The 14,528-nt window shown below is 39.3% G+C and overlaps 1 protein-coding gene across 1 annotated transcript in view; it reads left to right on the top strand.

The window, feature by feature from the left end:
* Positions 1-4,176: 4,176 nt before the first annotated feature.
* Positions 4,177-14,528, top strand: part of NRK (Nik related kinase) — a 210,487-nt gene continuing 200,135 nt past the window's right edge. Inside the window, exons 1-2 of the mRNA XM_037821841.1 lie at positions 4,177-4,233; positions 11,037-11,102. Of these exons, the coding sequence (XP_037677769.1) occupies positions 4,177-4,233; positions 11,037-11,102 (123 nt within the window). The remainder of the gene's footprint in view (positions 4,234-11,036; positions 11,103-14,528) is intronic.

Here is a 14,528-nt window from a genome sequence, read left to right as displayed (position 1 = left end):
AACACGTGCTAACAGAAGTTTGCAAGACACTTATTTTCAAATGTGAAGTGTCAAATAGAGGGAAACCAGAGTAAAGGAAAACAAGAAAATGACAGACCTTTTTGTGTACTTGCATATTTTAATAAAGCATTTTATGTGATTGAAATTTTTAAATGTATCTATTAAGATATATATATTTATAACCTTAAATATGAAAATGATAAAAATAATATAGAAGCCTAGAATCTTCTCAATCTGTATTTTTCATAACACAATGTACTCTTTGCAGTGTAATTTACCCAGATAATTGTGATTAGCAATTTAAATGAAAAAAATGAATGTGCAATTCTTTGTATACAAAGATGAAAGTACTGACTCTGGAGTTGTTTTTCCAGTAAAACACATCACTGTCTGGCCAGATGGGAGGTACTTTCAAGGGTCAGAGCGTGGAGAGATGCACACTGGTCCATTGGGAAATCAAACCCATGCACTTGGCACCATGTTTTCAGTACTCCTGCTAACTGAGCTAACTGGCTGTAAGCTTACCGCTTAACATCTCAGGTCTACTAAACAAAATTGCTCACAAGCCCAGCCTTCTTCCAGTCCTCACTGAATACGTTTTGTTCACAGCCAAAAAAACTATTTCTGAAAGGATTTGAAAATATATTTTCATTTTTTTAAGAATCAAAAATTGTTGTTTTTTTCTTGAAGTTGCTTAAACTTGAAATCCATGATTTTTCCCTGTGAAGTGATCTACTCCATGATCTTAGCTCATGCAGGTCACTGGCTACTCTTAGGCTAGGACTGGGTTCCATTTCTTTTTATAAAGTCCATGTTATTTCTGTTAGGAGGGCTTGAGAGCTGAAAAGGTGAAGGGGAAACTGGATAGCTCAGGGGCCTAACTAATGTCACCTGATCTCTCTTACCCTGAGGCTTTTGTGAATTTGGCTCCTCTTCACAGTCTGGAAATATGAACTGGCCTTTCAACAATTATTGACAAGTGTGCTCTGGTGTCAGACTGCCTGAATTGGAAGCCAGGCTCTTCCACTTACTAGCTGTGAGGCTTTAGGCAAGTTGCTTATCTCTCTGTGCCTCACTTTCCTTGCCTATGAAGTGGGAATAATAACAGGTGCCTATCTGAAAAGGTTTTTGTCAAAATTAAATGAGATAATGCATGCAAAGCACTTAGTCTAGAACACAAAGTATGCACTCAATTAATTTTAGCTATTAAAAAATAGCAACAGGAAAAAAGTTGCAAAGGGCTCAGGGCCTTAAAATAGAACATACTGGAGGAGAAAGGGGTAGAATAAATATGGGACATGTAATGATGGCAGAAAGACCATTTCTAGGTAGAATACAATCTGACAAGAACCTAGACCCTGGACTGACTAAGGCAGAGATGATGATTATTTTTATGTAGTTTGAAGTCAGGGGAGAAAGAGAAAAGAAAAAATATCTGGGGGAGGGGAGGGAGGGAATGCGAAGATGATGGGTTGAGGGGATAAGAAGTTCTGAAGTTGTAAAACAAGTGTTCTATTTCAAGGTTGTGCCCAGAGCAGAACCTCATGTTTTGGGACCACTTTTTGCCTTCTGGCCTTCCAGTCTGGCTGACCTTCCCCAAGACTGCCACAAAAAATCCCCATAATGTCAGTTTATAAGGCAAAGTTTCCAAGCTCTTCCATGCCTCTATTTTCCTTGAAAATAATAATTTTAAAAATTTGTAAGTTCTCTGTCAAGTTCTAGTCCAACACCTAGCTTCTTCTCCCCACCCCCCACCCTCGCCAGGGTTCCCACCAGGGATGTGGCTAATCCCCATGGAGTCAGGAAGCTGCTAGCCTCCCACAGCACCTTGCAACCAAAAAGCCCAATGATCTAGCCTGCATTCTTTTGCCTGGTCTGGGTTTGTCCCCTTAGGCAGCCTAAAACAGTCTCTGCCATTGGGGGCCACAGGGTATTTCCCCACACCCAATTTTCAGCATACCACATTATCAAAAAGAGAAGGAAAATTAAAAAATAAAAACTCATCTTCTGAACACTTCTTCCCTTTAGTGAAGACTCTCTTTGAAGTTCCTTTAGATGTTGTATTTCTTAACTCTGTGACTTGATTTCTAAAAACTAGATACATAAGTAAAAGTGTAACTTTCTATTAACCAGCTCACCTGCCCTTCCTGGTTATGAAAAGTGGTTTTCAGACTAAAGTTGAGCAATATCCAGAGGAGTTTTACTGATAATCCAGGAATTCTTAAATGGTGTTTTGAAGGGGCAAGATTTTGTGTGGTGGAATTGTCAGATTTGCATTCTTGGAAAATGTAATTTCGGTAATGGTGTATATCACAGCTGAATTAACAGGAAAATTTGATCCAGAACTCACGGGTTTATTTGTCGGAGGGGGAGGAAGTGGTTGGTTTTCTGCACACACGTTAACAGAAAATTTTATTTAGCCAGACCTGATTCCTCAGACACGTTGTGGCCATTACAGAACTCGCCCAGACTCAAGATTCAGGGGTTAAAGAATGTATGGAAGTTAAACCCTGGCATTGATGCACATGCTAAATAAATCCACCAATATATAGAAAATAGTTACAAAGATTAAGAATGTGTGTCAGAAATGGCGAGCTCGAAGTCAGCGGTAAGAATTATTTGTATAAATCTTTTTAGAGGAGGTAGAAATTTCTCAATTATAAAAGAAATAGAAAAAGGAAACAAATTCTCCTCAACGCGTTCTGACCCCGGAGTGCCTGTGCGCGGAACGCAGTCTGTGAGCTCGAGGGAAAATAAACAGCTAAGGGGCATTTTCTAAAGTGTTCTTTGCAGTGCAAAGGCTTAGATTGCAGTTAGCCTTACCCACCGACTCCCTTTCCCATAATCGTTTCTAGGGGCGCCTTACTTCTCAACGCTAAATCGCACTTGTCAGATTCATTTAAACCGCGTGTCATATCCCCTGCTCTTGGCAGGGGGGAAAGGAAGGAGAACAGACTGTGCGCTGGAGAAATGTTTTGCAATGAATGAGCGAATGAATGAAACGCGGCTGGAGTACTGGGTACCAGTAGGACTCAGGAACTTTGTGCGTTCTGAGCAAGGCGAGCTACAAACGTGGGATCTGGGACAGCAGAATCTTCAGCTATTCAATCCATTTCTCTTAACCCACCCGTAACACCTATGAACGGGTGCGGTTCGAGTGAGCAGCCCGGGCCTGTCACCAACTCGCCCGGGGTCAGAAGAGATGAGGCCCGCCTGGAGGGGACTTCGCAAGTAGCCCTATCCACGCCGCGCTGCCCTTATCTAGTGGCTTTGAAGACTGAGCTCTGGCAGCTCTGGGCAATGATCGGTGCCCTCTCCCGCTCTCAGGGGGTTCGCCTAGGTCTGATCCATAACCCAGTGGCTAGTAACTTCCTTCTCTAACTTGATGGGTCTTCGCAGTAAATGGAGCAATAAAATCAGAGGAGCAGAAAGTGAAAAAAAGACAAGGTTGTGAAAAGCCAGCAAAGTTTCTTGGGGAGACGCAGGCGCGGGCTGATTGAACTGTGGCAGAACTGTGGGGCCCAGACTGGGAAAGGCGCGGGGCTGGACGGGTTTTCCGGGGCTGGCAGCTGCCTCGAATAAGTTTCCTGTGGAACACTTGCCAGCAGGGGCGGGGGTGGCGGGCGCAGCAGTGGACATAGGAGGGGGCGATGGGCGGGGGGAGGCCGTGAGGGGAGACTCGCAAACCGTTATAGTCCTTCCGCACCTCCCTCAGCCAGTGGCTCCCCTCGCTCGCCTCCCCGCGGCGCGGCTGCCCACCTGGAGAATTGACGCTACACCAATCCACTTCGAGCTGCTCCTGGGGCCCCCTCCTCCTCGCACCGCCCCTTCCCCACCCTGAAAGAGGCGCACCCAGCCCGTGCGGACACTGAACTTCCACTGGCGGAGCACCCCTCTTGCTTGTTGGTCTCCGGGACCAACAGTCAGTCTTTTCTCTTTCCTTAGCCAAACTGCTTTCCCGCTTCTCAAACTCCTGCTTCCCTCCACTCCCAGCTTCCCCCCCCCCCACTTTCCCGTCTTCTGGCTCCCGCACCCGAAACCCAGACCTCAACTCCTTTCCCCCTCTCCCTCTCCCTTTTCTCCCTTTTCCTCCCCACTTCAACTTCTCCTCCGATTCCACCTCAGACTTCCAGCGCGCGCCCACCTCAGTCGCTGGCTCCCATTCGGCTCAAAGCCATGGCTGGGACTGGGGCCTGGAGGGACAAGGAGATCATTGATCTGGGACATTTGCCGGTGAGTAGAGAAACGCCCGTCGCTCCGAAGTGCTCTTTTCTGCGGGTTCTGAGCACGGAGGGAGAGGGCAGATACCCTTTAGCCGGTCTGGCCTAGGACTTCGACCCGACAGCAGCACAGAGGTGGACTCTGGGAGTGGGCACGCGGAAAAGCCCCTCATGGGCACGGGGTCCCGGTAAAACTACATGGAAAGGCAAAGGGACGCCAGGAGGGGGTGGCAGTGGAGTGGGATGAGCTCTAAACAGCGTGCCCATAGCTCGCTTGGTCTAGCAGTGCTCAGGTAACTGCCCTGGCTAGGCTCCTGGCGAGACACAAGAGCACACGAAGTGCAGCTTCCTGAGAGCACTCTGACCTGCCACTGGGCCTCTGGATCCTTTGCTGCTTCTGTTGCCAGCAGAGGTACCCAGGCACGGACTGACTTTTACTTCTAGGTGATGACTAGCCAGACAAGTAAAGTGTTGAGTCTCACCTCTCTCACACTTTGATAGCACTTTCCAAAACTTTCTGATTCTTGACAGAGCAATGTTCCCCCAAGTTAGTGTTGTGGGAGCTTAAGAACTCTATGCCATTTGGAGAAGAAGTGAATTTTACACATCCTCATCCAAAACAAAACAAAACAAAACAAGACAAAAAACAAGAAAGAAAGAAAGAAAAAGAAAACACACACACACACACACACACACACAAACCGCATTGCACTCCCTAGCTAACCAGATTTAACTTATCCTCATGGGTTTTCCTATGTGGGTTTTCCTTTTCCCAAATATTCAGCTTTCCAACGAAGTTGTAATTGATTTCTGAGCTATTATCGTGGTCGTTATTAGTAGACTTATTATTTTAGCAGTGTCGTTTATTTCATTGGCATCTTGTTTCTGGATGATATTGGATCCCACCCAAATCCATTTTTCAAGTTCCCTTTTTAGATTGGCATTTCACTAGCACACTCTCTTGATTGCAAAGATCCCCCGGACTCTCTGAAAGGGAATAAGCAGGCACCGGCACCTTACTGGAATGATTGCCAGGCAAATGTAGTTCAGAGCAGTGGCCTGCTTGCTTCAGGAAAAGCTAAATATTAACTTTAAGGTTATAGGACTATTCGAAGTTGCATTGCCTTACTTTTATACCTATTTGGCATTTAAAGATTGTGTTCTTGATGATGACAGAGGCCAGTCTCCTCAAATAAAGGGGTATTTCCAAAGCTTCTCTTATATAATTTTATACTAGAATGGTGTGGGGGAGGTGGAGCATGTGGGTAACATTTTAGCAAAAATTTTTTGGCTGTTAAAAACAAACAAACAAACCCAAACCTCAATGCAAACATATTGGGTTAAATTACAAATATTAGCATTGTGGTCATTGATGGAGCTTCATAAAATTATGTCACAAAACTTTTTAAAGCTAAGTCTTTTTCCATCTCACAGGTACCTGGAATTCCTTCCTTTCAGTGTGCACCTATAAGATTTCTGGAATATAGAGGGCTCAACTGGTGTTTTCCTTTCTGAACAGAACTTTCACATTCAGATTAGATTTGGTCTGAAGTAAAAGTGTAAAACCAACGAATGAAATGTTACCCTCCAACTTGCTCTGTGTATGGTGGGAGAAAGAGAAGAAAAAACAGCAAACTAGGGCAAGTATGTGAAACTACACATGGGCAAATTGAAATAAACTCTTTTCTAAAAATGACTAAGGTGAAGAATGGGAAATACCTCTTACAAATGATAGGGCAGGGAATTTCAAAGCCAAGGAAAGAAGGAAGGAAAGGTTTTATTGCAACAAACACATACACACACACACACACACAAATGGGTGAAAATAGCCCCAGACTAACTGACCCAGTCTTGGACCTGGGACATAAAAACTTGGTCAAAGTGGAGGAGATAATGGAAAGGCTGCAATCGTAGTCCAGTGGAATATTAGTTTTCTGGGGGTGGGAGTAGTGGAGAAAGAAGAAAGATGAGGTTGGTTTTTAATGTAGGAACAGTGGGACTGGGTGAGGATATTGATTGTAATGTGCCCTTAACTGATACAAAACCTCAGGGAATTGCTGTTTGGTCTCATTTTATAGACTTCAGGAAAGCCTCATAACGTCCTATTCTAAAGTCCAATTTTTAAATTTCTGAACTTTATATGGAAGCCATTTTGTGTCATTGTGGAGGGCTTGACATTCTGACCAAATTATCCATACCTCCCTGAACACCCAGTCCAAATCCTAGAAATCTAGAACAGCACCCCCTTTAAAATTTCCTTCACATCAAATTTTTAGAGAACCAGAAAAGCCCACTGCTGCTTTTGTCACTGGGATATAGTGATTTGGAATTTCTTTGCATTTGACTATTTCCAGAGCCTCTGAAGAAGTAAAAGAAAATGAAATGGTCAAGAAATATCTAAGTCAGTTGTTTGGAAGTTTGCATCTTGATGTAAAGTGGGATGATAAAGCAAACAAAGAAACATGCATATGGTAGGGTACTTTGCAATAATTATCCTCAATAAGATGTTTGTGTGGGTCTAAAAGTTGGCATCTGTCAACACCAAGTATAGCAAATTGGCAACAGCCAATGAATGGAGAGTCATAATGTGGAGTTTAAAATTGAGCAAATTAATCTTCCAAAGAATAGAAGAATAATTAAAGATGGGTCTAGTTTGAAGATTGGTATATTATGGTCTTTGTTGGGCTGGCCAGCTAAATGGCCACAAGACAAGGATCCTTGAGACAGGCCAGGAGTGTTGTGTTAACTGGGATTTAAAGAAAGAGGGAGGAAGGTTGTTTAGTATTTTTGTTATTGGATAGTCATTAGCTATTCTTTTTAAACTTAAAATAGTGAATGGGAGTGAAAGCTGGGGAAGCAGGAAAGGAGGAGAAATTTATTTTTATTTTTAATTTTTTTTTGCAGAATTCCCTAAAGTTAGAAACTAAAATGAGAGCCAGTGTAATTACCAGAGATGAAAAGGTCAACTGCATTATATTTGTTAATTAATAAATGGCTCTAATTTTCCTGTTTTATTATTGAATAAATATTTCCCATTGGTGATCAAACAAAAAACAAGGTCCGGAGATTTCTGGTTCCTTTTTGAAAAGAGAATTGCAAAGCCTGATGTCTTTATACACACACACACACACACACACACATATATATCTGTGTATGTATGTGTGTGTGTGTGCATACCCTGCCTATCAGCAATACCTGTGTGTGTGTGTGTATTTTTTTTCTAATATGCCTGTGGCACTCAATCCTTGGGACTGGAAACTATTTCTTCATCTCCAAATCTGGCATGTCTTTCACTATGATAGTTCCCTTTGCCTTCTGTGCCCAGTATGGTAATGGCATTCCTCACGGCTGTGGCCTTGGTATTTGACACTGCCATGTGTAGTCCTAATCTATATTGGGGTCAGGATTAGACAGGCCTGGAAGACAATGGCAGAGGTGATCTGAAATAGCACATGATCCAAAAACTATATTTGAATTACATTAGGTTCATATTTAAATATAACTACCAGCTCTCTCGATCTTCCACCACCACCTAGACCAAGCCTACTTTCCACAATTTAGTCATGAGAACCTTCTCACTTTACCAAGACGCTTAGCTCCTGTTTTGAAGCAGTTTTGCTCTTGAGTCTCCCTGAATTAACACATTTTCAGCCTATCCTCCATTATGTACCCTAGAGGATCAACTCAGCATTTCACTATATTTCAATCTATTTTCTCAATCTTCCATTCTCTAGAGCTGTGGATTTCACCTGTCAGTGCACAGGAAACATCTGGGGATCTTGTTAAAATTAAGATTATTTGGACTCACCCTTAGAGATACTGATTTCATAGTTCCATGGGAGGGTCAAAGAATCTGTATTTTTAACAAGATTACACAGATAATTCTCATGTAAAGGGAGTCCACACAGTCCACAGTTTGAGAAACAGTAGAGAAAGAGATATTCCTTTCTAAACTCTCCATTTGGATTTTAAAGCCCTCCAACTATCTCTGAAATTCTGGCATATATCTTTGTCATATCCACCATCTTCTTGTTCTCTCTCCATAAACTCTCTTCATAAAATCACTGTTGCTAGTTGTTTTTGTTTTTGTTTTTGTTTTAAAAACCTCTGCTCTCTCTTTCTAGATACTTTCCTTCTTTTTGCTGCTTGACTAATGGAATGTGTTTGCTTCTTCTCCTTCTTTATTGTTCCAAATCTGAAATCACAACCCCCATTTGACTCATGACTTTCCTGCTACCTATATTGACCATTTATAAGTCCCATTTCTCCTCAGTCTCTGCCATATTTGGTTCTGTTGAAGATTCTCTGCTTTTGAAAATCTCCCTAGACCACTAAACACTGCCTTCTAGTGGCACCTTTTCTTCCTGTTACCCTTCCCTGTTAATAAAATTACCCATCAAGGTACTCACTCTTTCCCCCTCCCCTTGAACTCAGAAACAAACAGCTCTCCAAAATTCTGAGTTTCAGGGGGCAGCCAGACTAGGAGTTTTAAATTGCATAGTAAGATATAACAAAAGTATAAAGGATTTGCCTAACAGTTTATGGTTCAAAAATGTTTCAAGACTCAGACTTCAGTAATTTCTTATGAGAAAAGCTTTTACAAATTGATTTCTTGTTTACTAACCATTTAGTTTACCCAAACGTGACACCAAAACATAATGAAACTCCAAATAATTTCTAAACTGATATCGTGGTCATAGATGTAAAGATTTTACTTTTTTTTTTTTTTTTTTTATCCTTGCCTTGGGGTTACAAGGCAGAGAACCAAGTTATCATGGCGACCCCTCTGATGGAGACCTTTTAATTTCTCAGTGGCCTTTTCAATGCTTTCCTCCTTTGGAGCTCAGAATAAACTTGTTTTGGCTATAATTCAGTAGAAAATGTGATATAAGAATTTAGTCTTATTATACTGCTAATTGGCTTAGTCCCTTCCCCCTTTTTTTCCAAGTTTGACAATCATTTAGTCTTGAAAGACATATTATTGTGGAGTTGCAGGAGGAATAACTACCATAAAACTAATGAAAAAATATAGTCGTAGAATAGACACTTTGTTGAACTGCCTTTAAGAAAAGAGGTAAATTAAAAAGTAACCATTCTTTAATTAAATGTGAGCATAAAGAGAATTAAGTTGATTTGATGATTTGTGAACAGGAAAATGATTCCTAACAATTTGAATATAGACAAAATAAGTCCTCCATGAATTTCCACAGATACTTTATTGCCCCAATCCATTTCCTTGATATATTTTTTGAGTAATTAGATACTTGAGTAAAAATTTGAGTAAAGGTAGTGATGTTATTGAGGGCCAGAAAATGGATTAGAGAAATTTAACCCTGTGCACAAAGATTTAAAAATAAAGGTTGTACAGACAATACAGTAATTCTTTAATACATGGTGTCTTTTTCAGCTAAAATGCAGCCTTGGCTATAACGAAGAATGGTTTACCAGTGGGAAGCAGCTAACCTTTTGTTTCTTTTGACAGATTACCAGAGGCTGTTTCTCTAGAAATAATAATGTCTAATATAAATCCCTCAATGATATCCTCCAAAAAATGTGCCACGGTGACAAAGTCTTCATCCTTAGCAACTCCTATGTGTACTTTTTCCCATAAAGCATTCAGTGAATTATAACCAAAGTTGTGTGTTTAATATCAAAGGCATTATAACTATTTACTTTACCTGAATCCTCAAAATTATCAACATTTACAACTTTTACATTTTTATGAGCGTCTGTTCCCTGAACTATTTGCTTAATAGTGATACTGTGAGTATTGTGACATTAATTTCGATGATGATTTTGAGAAAGTAAATGCTGCTTTCTCTAACAATGGTTGCACCAATCCAGAGGAAATATATGGAGTTTTGAATGATAGAATCTTATTTTTCCCTGTAGAATTGTGGAACTGGGAAATCACCTCACACGCTTTCATTTTATATGTGAGAATACTAAATCCCAGTAAGAGTAAATAACCAGCCCAAAGTTATATTGTTAATTAATGGCAGAGCCAGGACTAAAATTCAAGTTGCCTGATTCTGTCCAGTTGAATACTTGTTGACTGAAGTAATCCCAGAGATGTGTCATTTTGTTAAACACACAAACAAACCCAAACCATGCTTTGTGGTGAACAAGAATGAAAACACCCATATTTTAAGGTAAGAAACCAATGTTTGAGGATAAATATGGAAGCCTTAAGCTGTGCTTCAACATGTTATATTTTGCCTCCTATGATGCCATATTTAGGCTTAAGATGTAGAAAACTTCATTAGTAAATTTATGGCATTGAAAAGTATTCAACTGATTCAAATATTCATTTAAAAACAAAACAATGCTCTTTTAATTGATTTTCTTTTTATTCATATTTAGAAAGACTATTTCTTTCTTAAGAGTTGCTATTATGTAAATAATCATCAAGATGTTGTAGCTGATATCTAGCCGTCATTACTATATGATACTTTCTGCCTGTCTGGTTAGCACTCAAAAGATAAATATTCAATTGTAAGTAAATGAGCTTACTTCTATTTTATTTATCTTTCTAATTAAATCATGAATATGCCTCAGCTTTATATAATTTTGTGCATTTTACAGCTTTATGATAATTTATTAAACAGCCACTAAATGTTCATACCATTGTTTCCTTTTTACAAATGACTACACTCAGTACAGGGAGATGGTGACATGTCTAATTTTTGCTAAATGAGATTTAGGTTCTTCCCATGGAAATTCTAAAGGAAGAAGGCAGATTGGAAATATTATTCAATATAGTTGAATGCTTGGCTATTTTCCCAAGAAGATTGATGTTTTTTTTTAATTTTGCAGGATCCAACTGGAATATTCTCACTGGATAAAACCATTGGTCTTGGTACTTATGGCAGAATCTATTTGGTAAGTAAAGTTACTTATCCATTCTTCATTTTATAATAAGAGCAATGGTTGTGAGTCATATCCCAAACCGCAAATCAAATAATGCAAAATGAAACATTTCCCTTTGAGAGATGAATCAAATTCAGATAGCTCTGTAACATTTGTAAGAATTACTATTTATTATTACAAAAGAAATGGATTGTCGAATCTATAGTGAACCAACCAGCCAAATGTCTCTTTAAAGATGTCACGTCAATGTCTTCTGGCTTGCGTAGGTTCTGAAGTCTGCTCTACTTATCTTTCTTCCTTTGTCTTTTTTCTCTGACTGTCTTCAAAAGTTTTCTCTTTATTTTTCAACAATTTAAATATGATATACCTAGGTTTTTTTTACATGTATGTGTGTGTATTGTGTGTGTGAGTGTGTGTGTGTGTGTGTGGTTTGCTGGGTTATTTATCATGCTTGGGGTTCTCTGAACTTCTTGGATATGTCGTTTGACATATTTCATTATTTCGGGGAAAGTTCTCGGCCTGTATCTTGTCAAATATTTCTTCTGCCACATTCTCTTTCTTCTTCTGGAAATCCAATATCATTTACGTTAGACCATTTGATATTGTTCCACAGCTATTGGATGCTCTGTTCTGGTTTTTGTGTATGTTTGTTGTTTTCATTCTCTTTTCTCTTTGTGTTCAGTTTGGATAAATTTTTAACTGTCTTTGGGTTCACTGATTCTTTTCTCAACTGTTTCAAGTCTACTGATAATTCTATCAGCGGCATTCTTCATCTCTTTTATTTGTTTCTCATTTCTAGCATTTCTATTTGACTTTTTTCTTATGGCTAGTATTTCTATTGAAAAATATCCATTTGTTCATGTGTTTTTTCCAAATTTTCCACTAAATTCTTTCACATATTGATTAATCACAGTTATGTTGCATTCTATGTCTGTTAGTTTCAACATCTAAGTCATTTCTGAGTGTAGTGATATTGATTGTTTTGTCTCTTTTTTCTTACATTGTTATGCATCTCAAAATTTTGATTGAATAGCAGACATAGTATGTAGAACAATAGAGCTTGAAATAAATACTATTTACACCTCAAAATGAGCACACTTGTTCTACAAGATCATTAGTGTGGGAGATTGAATCAATCTAGTAAGGAGATGAGCTAGGTTTGGCTTATGTTGTTGCTATGGTTACCCTCAGTTCACTACCAGCTTCAAATTCCTCTTTTACCTTGTGCTTAGAGTGGGATTGGCTTGCTGGAATGTTTTTTCTCAATGTTCCTGCTCCATCCTCAGCTTTAGACCATCCCTGTGCCCTGTGCACTTTGCCTCAGAGAGGTTGTCTCTCCATGCTCTTGCTCTTCCCCTAGTGGTGTACTACTGTTACATCTTACTCAGTTCTTGCTGGCCTTGTGGTGTGGGGTAAGGATTGGTTTTCTGTTTACCTGATTCAACCTCAGCCTTAGGCAGACTCTGTTCCTGTGGGTCTTGAGAGTGGTACTTAGTTATGCTCTCCTCCTTGAGTGGGAGGACACTTCTAATGGTCTGGGCCCCATACTAGTTTCCACCCCAACTCCAGAAGTAGAGGTCTTTATTCTTTTACCTTTCCCCAAGTTGCAGTAGGTCTTCATCTGTACCCTGGGTGCAAAAGAGTTTCCTGTCCTCCCTTAGGGCTTATGACTTTTGTTCTTAGAGAGAAAGGAACTGGGCATGGCTTCATACCTTTCCCAAAGTGGTGGCTTCTCCTTTCCACCAGGCCTGAACCGCAAATCTGTTGAGAAGAACCTTTATGTGTGTATGAATTCTCCTCATGCCTGTGGCTTCCAGGTGTTCTGCCCTCTCACACTAACTCACATTTGGCCTTTAGCAATTCATTAAAAAATTTAGCTGAATTCATTTTACCTGTTTATTTGGTGAATGTGTCTTCCCCCTGCTGCCCCAGGTGAGCCAGTGTCCCATTTCTCCTTCCTGGAACTTCTGTTTCTTCAGACTTCAGGCTAGTTGGTTGCTCTGAGACTTCACCTCTCAGATGGGTTCAAGAAAGTTTATGATTTTCTATATTATTCAAGTCTTTCTTTTTGCTAGGGTAAAGTGGAACTCTTTCCAGGTTTCCATGTCCTCATCAGAAACCAGAAGTCCAAATCTTCATGAAGCATCTACCATATTCTAGGTCCTGAACTCATTTATAATTCCTAAGGATTTTATGTGTACCTGTTCAGAACCACAGGTAGAGAATACACTCTACATTCAGATGTTCAAAGTAGAAACCTCTGTGTTACTGAAGGCTGAAGTTTACAGAAGCTTTATATCAGGCAGATTTCCTGCTGTCACTCTTTGACCTTACCTCTTTTTATTCACTTCAAATTAATTTCCTTCTGTAAAAAGGTTTAGGACAGTAGCACTGTTCACTGATACAGCTCTCATGGAAAGCAATCTAGAGTATATAATAAATGCTTCAAAAATGCTTATACTTTTTACACCAATAATTCCAGTTTTTAAAATTAATAATAAACACCACCACTATGGAAAAAGCATAAAAATATTCATCGAAGCAGAGAGGTTGCATACTGTGGTTAAAAGAGCACCTGCTTTGGAACCGGTAGACCTGTTGCAATGCTTACTTGGCCATTAACTAGCTGTATGACCTTGAGCAAGTCACTTAACCTCTCTAAATATAAATTTCCTTCTTTATAAAAAGAAGCTAATAATACCAACTTTTCAAAGTTTGATAAAATTTTGAAACACTGTATATAAAATACTTGGCATGTGATAGATATCTGTTAAAAGTCAAAATTAAGCAACATCCTAAATAGTAAAAAAATAGATGAAGTAAATTACATTATACCTTGTCAATATATCAATGTTTGTGAAGTTATCTAGCTGCATAGAACTATGCTTAAGATGTTAAGACAAGTAGTATTCCTATTATATATACATTCTGATTATGGCTATGTTAAAACTTGTATATGAAAAATGGTGAAGTAAATGGTTAAAATAGTGAGATATTAGGTGTTCTTATATTCTGTATTTTTTTCTCTTCTATATTTTCTAAAATCTATAATGTTATTTAGGTAGATAACAAATATATATATAAACATATATGTGTTTCCTAAAATGTGTGCTTATATATAAATCTTATATATGTGTAAATGTATTAGATAGTACCAAATGTCGTACAAATATCCTATAAAACAAAATGGAAGCATGATACCATTCAAAATTAATGTCACAGTGACTCATCGAGTCCTTTTGCTTTTTCAGTGCTGCCAAACACATCCCCCGCTAGTGTTTGTTTTGGTTAAAGTTTTTTCAATATCTTCTAACTTGCTTCCAAGACCTCGTTTCCTGGCACACACACTCCTCCTTGTAACCCTTTTCCTTTCCTTCTTTTTCTTCTAATTAAATGCCTAGCCTCCCACCCTCTTCCAATTCATGATAGTGCAAACCT

Source organism: Choloepus didactylus, chromosome X (genome assembly GCF_015220235.1).
Source record: "Choloepus didactylus isolate mChoDid1 chromosome X, mChoDid1.pri, whole genome shotgun sequence".
Taxonomy (NCBI): domain Eukaryota; kingdom Metazoa; phylum Chordata; class Mammalia; order Pilosa; family Megalonychidae; genus Choloepus; species Choloepus didactylus.
Note: the sequence above shows the minus strand (reverse complement) of the source record. Positions and strands in the feature narration are given on the sequence as shown.